Source organism: Pomacea canaliculata, linkage group LG2 (assembly GCF_003073045.1).
Source record: "Pomacea canaliculata isolate SZHN2017 linkage group LG2, ASM307304v1, whole genome shotgun sequence".
In the NCBI taxonomy this organism is placed as follows: domain Eukaryota; kingdom Metazoa; phylum Mollusca; class Gastropoda; order Architaenioglossa; family Ampullariidae; genus Pomacea; species Pomacea canaliculata.
Genome location: NC_037591.1, coordinates 23388280 through 23399514, shown reverse-complemented (window position 1 = coordinate 23399514; position 11235 = coordinate 23388280). Strand labels below are relative to the sequence as shown.

The 11235-nt window shown below is 40.7% G+C and overlaps 2 protein-coding genes across 2 annotated transcripts; one reads left to right on the top strand and one right to left on the bottom strand.

The window, feature by feature from the left end:
- The first annotated feature begins 303 nt into the window (after positions 1-303).
- LOC112557698 (cytochrome P450 3A13-like) lies at positions 304-9144 on the top strand. Its single transcript, XM_025227697.1, has 12 exons — positions 304-415; positions 2369-2465; positions 2733-2785; positions 3092-3188; positions 3535-3654; positions 3950-4041; positions 4514-4668; positions 5153-5262; positions 5492-5746; positions 6103-6191; positions 6441-6578; positions 7178-9144. Exons 1-12 carry the CDS (start codon positions 366-368, stop codon positions 7413-7415), a joined length of 1494 nt encoding a protein of 497 aa, XP_025083482.1. The 5' UTR covers positions 304-365; the 3' UTR covers positions 7416-9144.
- Positions 9145-9310: 166 nt separating this feature from the next.
- LOC112557699 (antistasin-like) lies at positions 9311-11036 on the bottom strand. The gene is made up of 4 exons (XM_025227698.1): positions 10881-11036; positions 10455-10595; positions 10188-10292; positions 9311-9444 (listed from the first exon to the last, which is right to left on the bottom strand). Exons 1-4 carry the CDS (start codon positions 10927-10929, stop codon positions 9437-9439), a joined length of 303 nt encoding a protein of 100 aa, XP_025083483.1. The 5' UTR covers positions 10930-11036; the 3' UTR covers positions 9311-9436.
- Positions 11037-11235: the final 199 nt, after the last annotated feature.

The following is an 11235-nucleotide window of genomic DNA, read 5'->3' as shown; positions in this document are numbered from 1 at the left end:
CACAGCCAGTCCTTCCTAATACTTCACTATGAATTCATTTTTAATCAATTTGTAAGTAAATATTTTTAAAAGTGCTTGGACTTTTGAACTTTATCATTCTCCCTTCACTTTCTACCCTTCTTCACACCAACCAGCCCCTTTTCACACAAATAAATCATGAAACACTTGACAAGACGGTAGTTTACCACCCGCTCGTCCGCTTGTCCTCAAACGGTTGACATCGCAGACGGTGGAAACGTTCGCCTGCGCATGCGCCGCCTCGTGATTAACGCGCTATATATAGGCCACCTTCGCGATGCAGACGACACTACGGCGTCCCTGGAACTTCTGTTGCCGCTCGCAAGGTGCGAGAAATACCGGGCAGCATGTATCTGACTCTTATCTTCCTACTCTGTGCGCTGATTCTTTTATACAGGTGAAACATTTTTCTTCAAACATATTATTATTTTGTTTTACATGCTATGAAGCTTTACACTGTGTGTAATGGCAGCTCCGTGTATGTACGACTGATCGGTGTTTTAAGCTGCAATTGCAGAAAATAAAAAGTTTTAAGTTTCATTATTTCTTACAGTCTTAACAGAAAAAGCAAGCATTATTCATAAAATTATTTTCTAAGGAATAGATTCATTTACATATCTCTAGCACTCGTCGTCCAGTTTCCGTCAACTGAAGACAATAAACAAAGCGAGGTAGCGCAGTAAACTTCAGCTTCGGCCATGTATTTGCTAATGTCCTTGGACAAAGCATGTTTGTGCCAGTTATAATAACAACAACCATAGTATAACAATAAATATAGTTTTAATAATTATTTTAAATATTGCGACCTGTTGTATACTTATTGTACCAGGATGTATCTGCTCATTTTTGTGATGACATGTAGTATATATTTTAGTACTCAGAGATCCCCACCCCTAAAAAGATCAGATATAAAATGTTGCTTTTGTTAGGAAGAATTTCCAAATGTGGAAGTTAGAGAGGGATGCCCGGGAGTGAATTGGTTAAAACACTCTCTTGTCACCACTGCAGTGAGACGCTAAGGGTTCAAATCTCGTCTTGGGACACTCTCTGTATGTAACATCTGTCCGTATGGCTGGGCGTAGGGGATTTCTCCGGGTACTCCGGTTTCCTCCTCACCCCATAGGGTGAAATCACCTTAAGATGGAATGCCTTTCCTACTAAATAAAGCAGCCATTGGGATAGCCTGCTGACTCCCTTTCAGCATTTAAATGAGATAATTTACTTTTGACAACTTCTAAAAAAAAATTACCTTTGTGAACGAATGTGAATATTGTAGATCTTCCTTTTCGATGAACCGGCTTTGCATGATTCTGTCAAACCACTGTTTAAAAAGTCTCACAGACACTCGCTTACATGTAGACACCTGGATATTTTTCTTCACAAAAACAAGATAACTATCTCTACCTCTTGTGCAGGCCTGTATACATTTAATTATATTAACAAAATTTATGGTACGGTAACTTATAAAAATACACGATAAATGTAGAATTATTTATCACTGTACATACATCAGTCAATCTTTACTACTTTTATTATTACTAAATAATATCTCTTATTGTAAACACAATCCTGAAAGAAAATTCCTTTTCTCAGGCTGGTTATCAAGCATAAGAACAATAGAGTTTAAAGTTCTGCTGAAGGTCGCCGTTAACACTGCTTACACTGATGATTAATCGGACGATGCTCTTAATTTCAGTCACTGGGTTATGTTATTCCATTGTGGCAACGATAAACTAAGAAACAGTCACTGGTGACTACTGTTTCAGAATCCATATATACATATCTTCCACACATACACACAATATCCTAAAGAATACAGAAAAAGTCAACATACAAAACAAATCAGAGATACACAAAAAATGAACACCGCACCTTTCTAAGAAGACAGCCTCCACTCCCCTTCTCTTGGTGTCCCTCCACTTGCCGTGTCACCTTGGGAAGGGAAGCGCTGGCCGGCGACAGTTAATTATATCGTTTCCCTTTTTCTCTTTTACTATCTTTAAAAAAACCAAACTATTACTCATTCAATGGGTGTGGCTGCGCTAGCTATTCAACCTCATGTCAACCTTTTGTGACCAACAGGTACTGCTTTGTCAGATTGTTGTATGGATATATTCATATTTTCGAATAGATATGTATCATCTGAACATGAAAGCAAAGTAAATAAATAAAAGATACAAAACACTGATATTTTTCTTTAATGTAAAAGTCTGAAGGGTTAGTCGTCCCTCTACCACTAAAGAGACGTAATAGAGAGAGAGATTAAAATAATGAGAAAAAACCTCGCAGAAAAACTGTGGAGTGAATAGATCACAATATGCTCACTATATCATATATGCTATGGTTACAGATATTTGAAGGAGAACTACAAAGTTTTTATCAAAGATGGCGTGAATGGTCCAAAGCCTGTCTATCTCATCGGAAACCTCGGAGAGTTTGCCGGAAAGGTAAAACTAAAGTCTTTCGATGTAATTTATGAATTATTCCGCTCTTTACCTATTCAAATCCATCTATGGGTTTGAATGCCACTTAATGTACATATTTCATATTTTTGTTGTTTAGTTTAGCTTGACACGCGAACTGGCGAAATAATGCTGGTATGCTGATAACAACTTTGCCACGATACAGGGTCAGGAGGGGAGAACATTATTTCCACGATATGACATACCTGCTTTAAGGGAAAAACCCATATCAGAATATTTATTGTGTTTCAGGACCCCGGTCAAACATTTTGTGAGCTCACAAAGCGATTTGGCAAAGTATTTGGGTAAGTCGGAAAGGTCAATAATTGTCATTGACTATCTGTATTGCTTTTACAGTATTACAAGGAACGTATCAGCTCATATTGACTAACGGTATTATCAAGGCTTTTTTAATGTAATGAAAACTCCAAGCATATATCGTTATGACCTGATTTTCAAAGTTAAACGTTTTGTTTTACTTTTATTTTGAGAAATTTTGAAATTATATTTGAAGGAACAAAATCAAACTTTACCTTAATAGAAGAATGTGAAGTGAATGTGGCTACCCCTTCGTGACTGGTAAATGTGTGAATCATGTGTTTCTTGCTTAGATTCTACCAGGGGCTGACTCCAAGTATTGTAGTGTCCGATCCTGATCTCATTCAGAAGATCCTTGTCAAGAACTTTTTCAAGTTTAACGGCAGGCCGGTAAGATGGACAATTTATCTGGACGCTCGTCTTCTGTCTTCACTTTCTCCACAGACCTATGTCAAAACGTGCGCGCGCGCACACACACACACATACACATTCAACCACACACACACACGCAAGCACGCATGCAAAACACGTTCGTTTCTGAAAGTCATTCTCTATTCCGAGGAAGCACTTCAGGTTCGTTAATGACGTCAGAGGTACTGGATGAGCAGCTAAGCTGGCTTTACTAGCTCAAATGCTAGCCCGCATGCAAAATTATTTAGTTCACGTAGACAGTAAATGTAGAAAGTAAATCCTAATCTAAGTGCATTTTTTAAACATGTAATTACATTTGTCGCAGCGCATTTTGCCTTTCCTGCACGGAGAGGAAGAGGGAGTTCTACAAAACCTCAACGGCACCCAATGGAAACTAATGCGTGAAGCCACGGCGTCGGCGTTTAAGAACACCAACCTCAGTATGGTGCGTAATGACCACCGACACCAACACCAACTAACACCGGCATAATGAACAATGAACACCGACAACATGTAGTGCTAAACAGTTCAGAGGTTTTATTTACTTTTTATTGTTCGTGTTTATTTTTTTAATGATGATTTTGTGGCGCTGTGCTATTAAGACTCATCATGCCATTGTACATTCTGTAGTGCAGTGTGCTTTCATCGAACATAAGCTTTTTTTGTAAAAGCGTAAAACACTTAGAGCATTAATCTTTCATTCACAATAAACGATTTTAGCATGTTATGGCATGTTCCAGATGTTTCCAAAATTGCTGTCCGTTGCCGATCGGTTTGTTGATAAGCTTCAGCAGCTGGATTTGAAATACCCAGAAGGATTCGACATCCAAAGGTAAAAGGTGCATTTTGTAAATTGTAACTACGTGACATAACTTTCATTAAATACACTTGCTTCTGCTCTAATTGTGAAAACAGACATTAAAATAATATTATAAAGATCTAAACACCGTATTATAGAACCGTAACGGTGAAATGCGGTGCAGAAGCTTTAATAATGGGCAGGTCGAGGCATAAGAGGCATTCATGAAATGAATATTAAATGAAGAGGGACGAACTGGGGGTAAAATGGAAAGAAAAAAAAAATAGGGATAATAATGTTTTATTAACTTGAAAGTTTTCGTGGTTTTTTCCCCGCTTTGCTTGTGTCAGAGCATAGAACGTTGAGTCTATAAACTCATTCACCAATTTGTGAGAGACAGCTGCTTCATTTCATATTGCTGACATGATGTTGATTAGCATTCATTCAGTGTGCTCACTGCCGTGTGATGGAAGTATGCAACATATATCCGTGTTACCTATTGCAGCCTCAATGAGCGTTATGCGCTGGATTCTGTGACCTCAACAGCCCTCGGCCTCGAGACCAACGCCATAGCCGACGCAGAAGGATGCCTGATGCTACAATACATGCACGCGTACCACAATTCTGCTTCACCTGAAAACCCGGCTTCTGGCTTAGCCCGTGAGTTATCTGAGCATAAAATGGTTATCCTCTTTCACCCTGCCACCCATTCTCTCTGCCTCGCACTTTCTCTGAGTCAGTGTCCCCTAGTCTCAAACGGAGGAAACATCCTTAAACTACAACCTCATTCTTAAAGTAATAAAATATTCTTTGAGCTATGGGTGATTTTGCAGAGGCATTTGAAGATGCAGTTGGATGGCATATGAGAACACTAGTTTTCATTTATTGGTTGGTAGAAGGATGCTAGAAGTATATTTACTTGGTGTCACATTAAAAGGGACTCGTGGAGTGTACATTTTTTTTTCCTAGTGACATGAGCACAGAAGAAAAGGCGGGGGATTAATTCAGAGCACGCATGTGTATAATAACTACTTACATAATGTTGCAGATGTAGGCGTGCGAGTGTGCGTGCCATTGCTCTTGCGTGCCTACACTTGCATTTTCTGACATGTTGATATATTGTAATGTATAATGGTATTGACAGGTGTATATCACTGGCTTGAAGTCTTGAAGATACTGGACATCAAGCACAAACGCCTGGCCAAAGAATGTTTTGATCACCTTTCTCAACATATGGAATTGGAGCGACGAAAGGTTGGTGCCAATACGTTCTAGAGTATTTTTTATTTTAATCACCACACTGTACTCTAACAAAGATAAACCATTTTATATCATGCATAACATGTTGAGTCTCTTTAGTCTTAAACGGGTGGTGTAGCCAAATTATTACAAAAAGAGTACATGAATGTTATAGCTGTGGGTAGAAAAATCGGGTACGTTTTTTTGCCAAGGCATTGCTAGAAGCACGTGTTGTACTTCGCAGCTAAATACGTCTGCGAGGACAAAAAATGTTCTGCAACACCTGCTGACCTATAACGCCACCAGCAAGGACCATGCCACCAACCCCGCGCGCAGCCCGCTGACCACCACCGAGATCCTAGGCCTGACGTCAGGCATGGTCGGGGGAGGGGTTGGCCCCACTGCCTCAGCCCTCGGCTTCACACTCCACTGCCTGGCCGTCCATCCACGCCACCAGGAGAAGTTGTGGCAAGAAGTGCAAGACGTTTGTGGGGTGGAGGTAAAGACATGGAGAACCTCTTTCTCTATCTCGCTCGCAGTTGTCTGTAACCGATATAGAATTTCTTACCTTCACCTTCTCCTACACTACCACCAGTCACATTCTCCCAATCAAAATGCACTTGTGTTGATATTCTGTACAACTGTTTCTCTTGATGATTATATGCTTGGTTATACGTACACACTATGCATTACAATTTTTACTTGAGATGATACTTTCTTTCTCTCACTGTAAAAGACGTACGAATGCAACAGTCTTGCAGACAGAACAAATCACGATCTGTTTCGATAAAACACAGACCCCTCTCCTTGCCCAAACCTTAACGGTGCGACAATTTATTTGTTTCTCGCTTTCAGGGGGTCTTTACTATAGACCAGGTTCGACAAATAGACTACTTAGACCAGGTCATCAATGAATCTCTGAGATTGTATCCTGTTGCTCCGGGGTATGTTGTGCTCTCTTTGTCGTCTTCTCAACATTTCTTACTATCTTCCTGTCAGTCGTAACTGTGAAAAAGATCTGTAGAATCTTTGAGGGGGTGTGTATGTGCATGCGCACACAATGTGTTCCTCATTATAGTGCTTATATTCTGCTATTGATTAGTCTAGAATTCTTTTGTGCACGTGCAACTTTCACAGAAGAGAAATATGCAGTATGGACGGAAAGAAAACGTATTTATTGTTCGTCATTGCAGGGTGGCTCGCACTTGTTCAGAGGACTGTGTAGTGAACGGCGTTCAGTTTCGAGCGGGCACGGAGGTTCGTCTAATGGGGATCACGCAGTACATGGACCCGGAGATCTACCCGGACCCTCTTACCTTTAAACCAGAAAGGTATTGACACCTCCTCTCTTTCTCTTTCAAGTACTGAATAGCAACTCAACAATAAGAAGACGAGTAGGCAAGGCAGGTTTATTAATGTATTTGTATTGTAACCTCACATGAGATAGTACACCAAAGAATGTTTATTAAATGGACTGCTGGCAGACGAATTTTCCACTTAACGTCTAGAACGAGGCTTTATTAAATAGCTTCCCATTTCACTATCAACACGAAGGGAAAGAGCAGACGATATCTCGTGCTGGCGGAGGCACAAAAGCTCAAGCTGTGATATTTTTTATTTATTGGCTCTAAGCCGAGGAGAGTTGGGGTCGACGATTTCTGCCAAAAAGAAAAAAGTATTAAATTATCTAAGCAACAAATTTATTGTAAGTATACTGTGCATTCTCGGCTTTGTGTGGTTCTGAGAGTTGGTTGTCAAAGGGCTTGCCGAAACCTGGTAGCTCACTACTTCCCGAAAGGCTAATAATTGGTCTTAGCAGACCGCCAGCAATTTAGTTAATATACGGTCCATGACTACACTCCATGTTGATCATGTGACTACCAGTCACAAGTGTATTGAGTGCCTATACAGGAATTCTCTTTTGTCGCAGATTTTCAAAAGATGAATTAAGACATCCTGGTTCTTGGCTTCCTTTCGGAGGCGGACCGCGCATGTGTGTGGGAATTCGCCTGGCCCAGCTGCAGCTCAAAGTAGCAATCATCAAGCTCCTTCAGAACTTTGAGATCTCGACCTCTGACTTAACGCAAGATCCGCTTCCGGTGGCATTGCGCCCACACTTGAGCCCCAGAAATGGTGTTCACATTCGACTGAAGAGACGGGTTCACTGATGACAGGACACACATCTTCGTAAAAGTTTGCGGGTCTTTAACAACTCTGATTTGCATCTAGTATTTATACAAGGAAACTATATCACTTACTACTTGAAATGTGTGGCGTCTGAAGGCCACCGGGATTCAGAGTACCATGTTGACCTACCTACCCTCAGAATTTCACATCGGTAACACTCCCACTCAAAATGCCTGTTTTCTGTCGTATTTATGCTTTTATCAACATCAACATGAACGACATTTTTTCAACAATGAGTGTCAGTAGTTTTCAGATTATTGTCACAACTTTGACCTCGCCTTCCTGCCGAAACTGTACCTCTGGAATCACTACCTCCGTTTGGAAGAACTGTAAAGCGGGTGTAAACTCAGACTCATGACATCTGCTTTCGGTTTTTAGGATGGTGACAGGTACTAGTCAAAAGTGCGAGAATCCCCGAAAACTAAAAAATGTATGATTGTTCGAGGTTTCTTCAGATAGCTGGTCATTCCCGATAATTTAGTTCCTCGTGTTTTTTCCATTATAGTACTAGAAATCGTAGTTTTGGTTAGAGAAAATCGTAAAAGTTAACGCACCTGTTTCTGTAGTAAGATCTCTAAGCAGCCATTCAAAATCCGTACCAGCCAGCAGGTCTGGCTAATGGTCTGCAGTTTGCGTATTTTCGTCTTTGGTAGAAAGCAAAACAATTATTAAGGATGCTGTCTTTCTGCTGTATCCTTTGGTTAAAAGAAAAACAAACAAACCTGAAGACCTCGTTTTGCCGACTTGATGATGCTGCCCGCTGTTGAGGAAAGTTGATTAAAGGGCGAGCACTGAAATCCCAGCAGAAATCCAGAGTTGTGTCCCTGGTTGTGAAGGAGCTTTTACAATGAACAAGCAGACGGCGGATGTGATAATGGACTACGTTCTGTTCTTTACTATGTGCTGATTATAGCTTGAACACATACCGCATAAATTGACATTCTGTGCATCTTTACAAGTTTAATTTGTTTGCATATTTTATCTAGACCTGAGGTGGGCAAAGTTTTCTTTTGGCGGGCCGGTCTCAGAATTCTAAGCTATGCGGCAGGCCGTTAAAATACTTTAAAAAATAACCCCATAAAGGTGACTACACAACAAACTTAGTGATAATGGAATGGACAACGAAAGAGTACATAATGGGGTTCACTTACCGAATTTATTCCGTAAAGTGAAGCTGTTTGAATTCGCTCACAATAAGCTTTAAAACCAGCCTTTCCTTTGAAGCAGCCGCTCCCGATGTTCTCTAACTGCTACATCAGACATGTCAACAGTGTTATTTGTTATCTTTGTACTTTGTGTTAGAATATTTTACGAACTGCCGATTTCTAACGCTGTTGCACTTGGAAAATTACATTTCAATCAAATTAACCTAGTGCACTTCACATCCTGGCAGACGGGGCGTGCTTTGCCCACCCCTGATCTAGACTGTTAATATTGTGGACAGACTAATGTTTCCTTGGCGTGAAACGAAGGCTTGCTGCTTGATGATAACTTTCCCTCATTCTTGAAGTCAGCCTACTTTTTTGCATTTTGCATACATCGAAGTGGCAAAGTGGTTCGGGCCTTCGGGGTGTTGTATGATCGAACGCAATAAAAATTAGAGAAAGAGTACCTCACAATCCTAACAAAAATAACATTTAATCCATATAATTTATTTCTATAAAAACTTTTAAAATAAATTTTTTTTGAAATAGAAATCTTGAGATGTAATGTCGTTTCCTCGCTTTTGTCTTACTATGCCTTCATTTTATTCGCTCGTTTTCGTGTTGAATACCCTCAGTGTGGCAGCTATCACAAAGCTTTTTCCAGCTTGAAAGTCTACTTCTTAAAAAGATCAAATACGATTTTATAAATAACGAAGATGTACACAAGTACATCGATGAAAAATGCGTGCTTTATTTAAATATTCTTATAAATATTCGGAAAAGGCATGGCAGACCAGGCCACAGGGCCGTTCGCCTGATTTCTTCAGTCAGCACCTTCCTCAGCCGTCGTTCTGGCATCATTTACCTGAGAGAATGATAGTTCACACAGGAAGCTTATTAGTCATCAAGAAATCTTAAAAATAAACGCTAAGAAAAGAGTAATTCTAATTTTCTATACAACATCCGTGTCAGGATATCTATTACAAAATATTGTTCTCCTATCCAGTCGACTGTAAAACAGGTTGATGCTCTAAGCAGAGCCCAGCATTGGTGCTATATGGTCCTTTACTAACAGCTAACATCTATAAACATTTTCACTTCCTTTATGATATCCACACACACAAAGTGCGGTCTTTTCAAAGAAAGCGACCGTTGCGACACTGATGACAGATACTTTCCGCAACACTGCGTTGATGATTGACTAGGCCACAAAAGCTCGGGCTATGGAAGTGTAAGTGGTACGACAGCTATACAAGGGCGACAGCTCAAGGATGCGCTGTAGCTCCCTATCTTTACTGCCCTTAACGCGTGCTTATTTGGCTTCATGGTTATTTCTGGGTTGTACCCATCCAATCTGCTGCTATCAAAAAAAAAAAAAATGAACATGGTATAGCCTTAAAGTGTGCTGTCTGTTATGACAGGGACAATTAAGTCTATACTACAAGTGACCTAAATGAAAGAGCAAAACATCATTCGCTAGCTACAACTTCCGCATCTCTAAGCTGGTATCTATGTGTAATTTTCAACAGCCATTTGAGTCTAAGGTCTATCACACACACATCAGTGCTGATATCCTCCTACGGCACAACCACTCTAAAAGGAGCTCACCAGTGATTTGGATCGCAGAGTAGTCACACTCGCAGGACTGACAACCATTGGCATCACGTTTGTAGCCCAGAGGGCAGCGTCTGTCGCAAAGGAAAGGATCGCAGCCTGCAAACACGAGCACGCAAGCAAACACTATATACATGCTTATGTATACATTTTACAGACACGAACGCACACAGTGGTGAATCAAAATTATTGCGCGTGCCAAATCGGAAACTAGAGAGGACAATTAGCCAGGTGATGGAATCGAGGGTAGAGGTGGCTTACCTGACGGTTGGACAAACGACACATTGAAACATTCTGTGCCGCACCCGTTGCTCTTACAGCTGTAGCCAGACGGGCAGTGTACACCGTCTCCACACAAAAGCAGGCAACTGCCCCGTTCCCATCGCAGTGCAGTCAAACAGACTGAGTTCAAACAGGGAAAAGAAGCCACTAAGATTGTATGCTATTCTCTGGTATGTGTAACTACATTGGATTACGAAATTTGTATTTAGTGGTAGTCTCTCGAATACACCTTGTCATCAGTACATTAGCAATTATAACAGTAACGTTTTTATCCCCAAGTACGCATCAAAGCACAAACGATTCTGTGATTAGTTGATACACTCAATCTTTCTGTGGAAAGTCGCAAATTAAAGGTACAAAGAAAGAATGGGTTAATTGTCAGTGTCACCAAGAACTACTACTCACCGAAGGAAACAGCTGTCAGCACAAACACAACGTACAGTTTTGTCGCCATCGTAGTCTTCAAAATGGTCTCGTCCTTATCACTGGCTTATCACAGACCTGATTACACCGCTGACGCTGCTCTTTCGACAGTTGTTTGATTATTCGCTTCACAAAACTTGTGCGTCCATTTCAGCTTTCATTTTTCCCGCACCTGTCGTGTTTAGAGGTATTTGAAGTGATTTTGTTAGGTTTCACTCGAACAGAGTTCTTTCTTCTCCCAGTGGAGCATAGGGCCGCAAGTACACCCTACCATGGTGTGGAATGCAAGCCTGGCTTTAATTGTTAATTCGGCTTCTTACATCATCATTTGTACCTC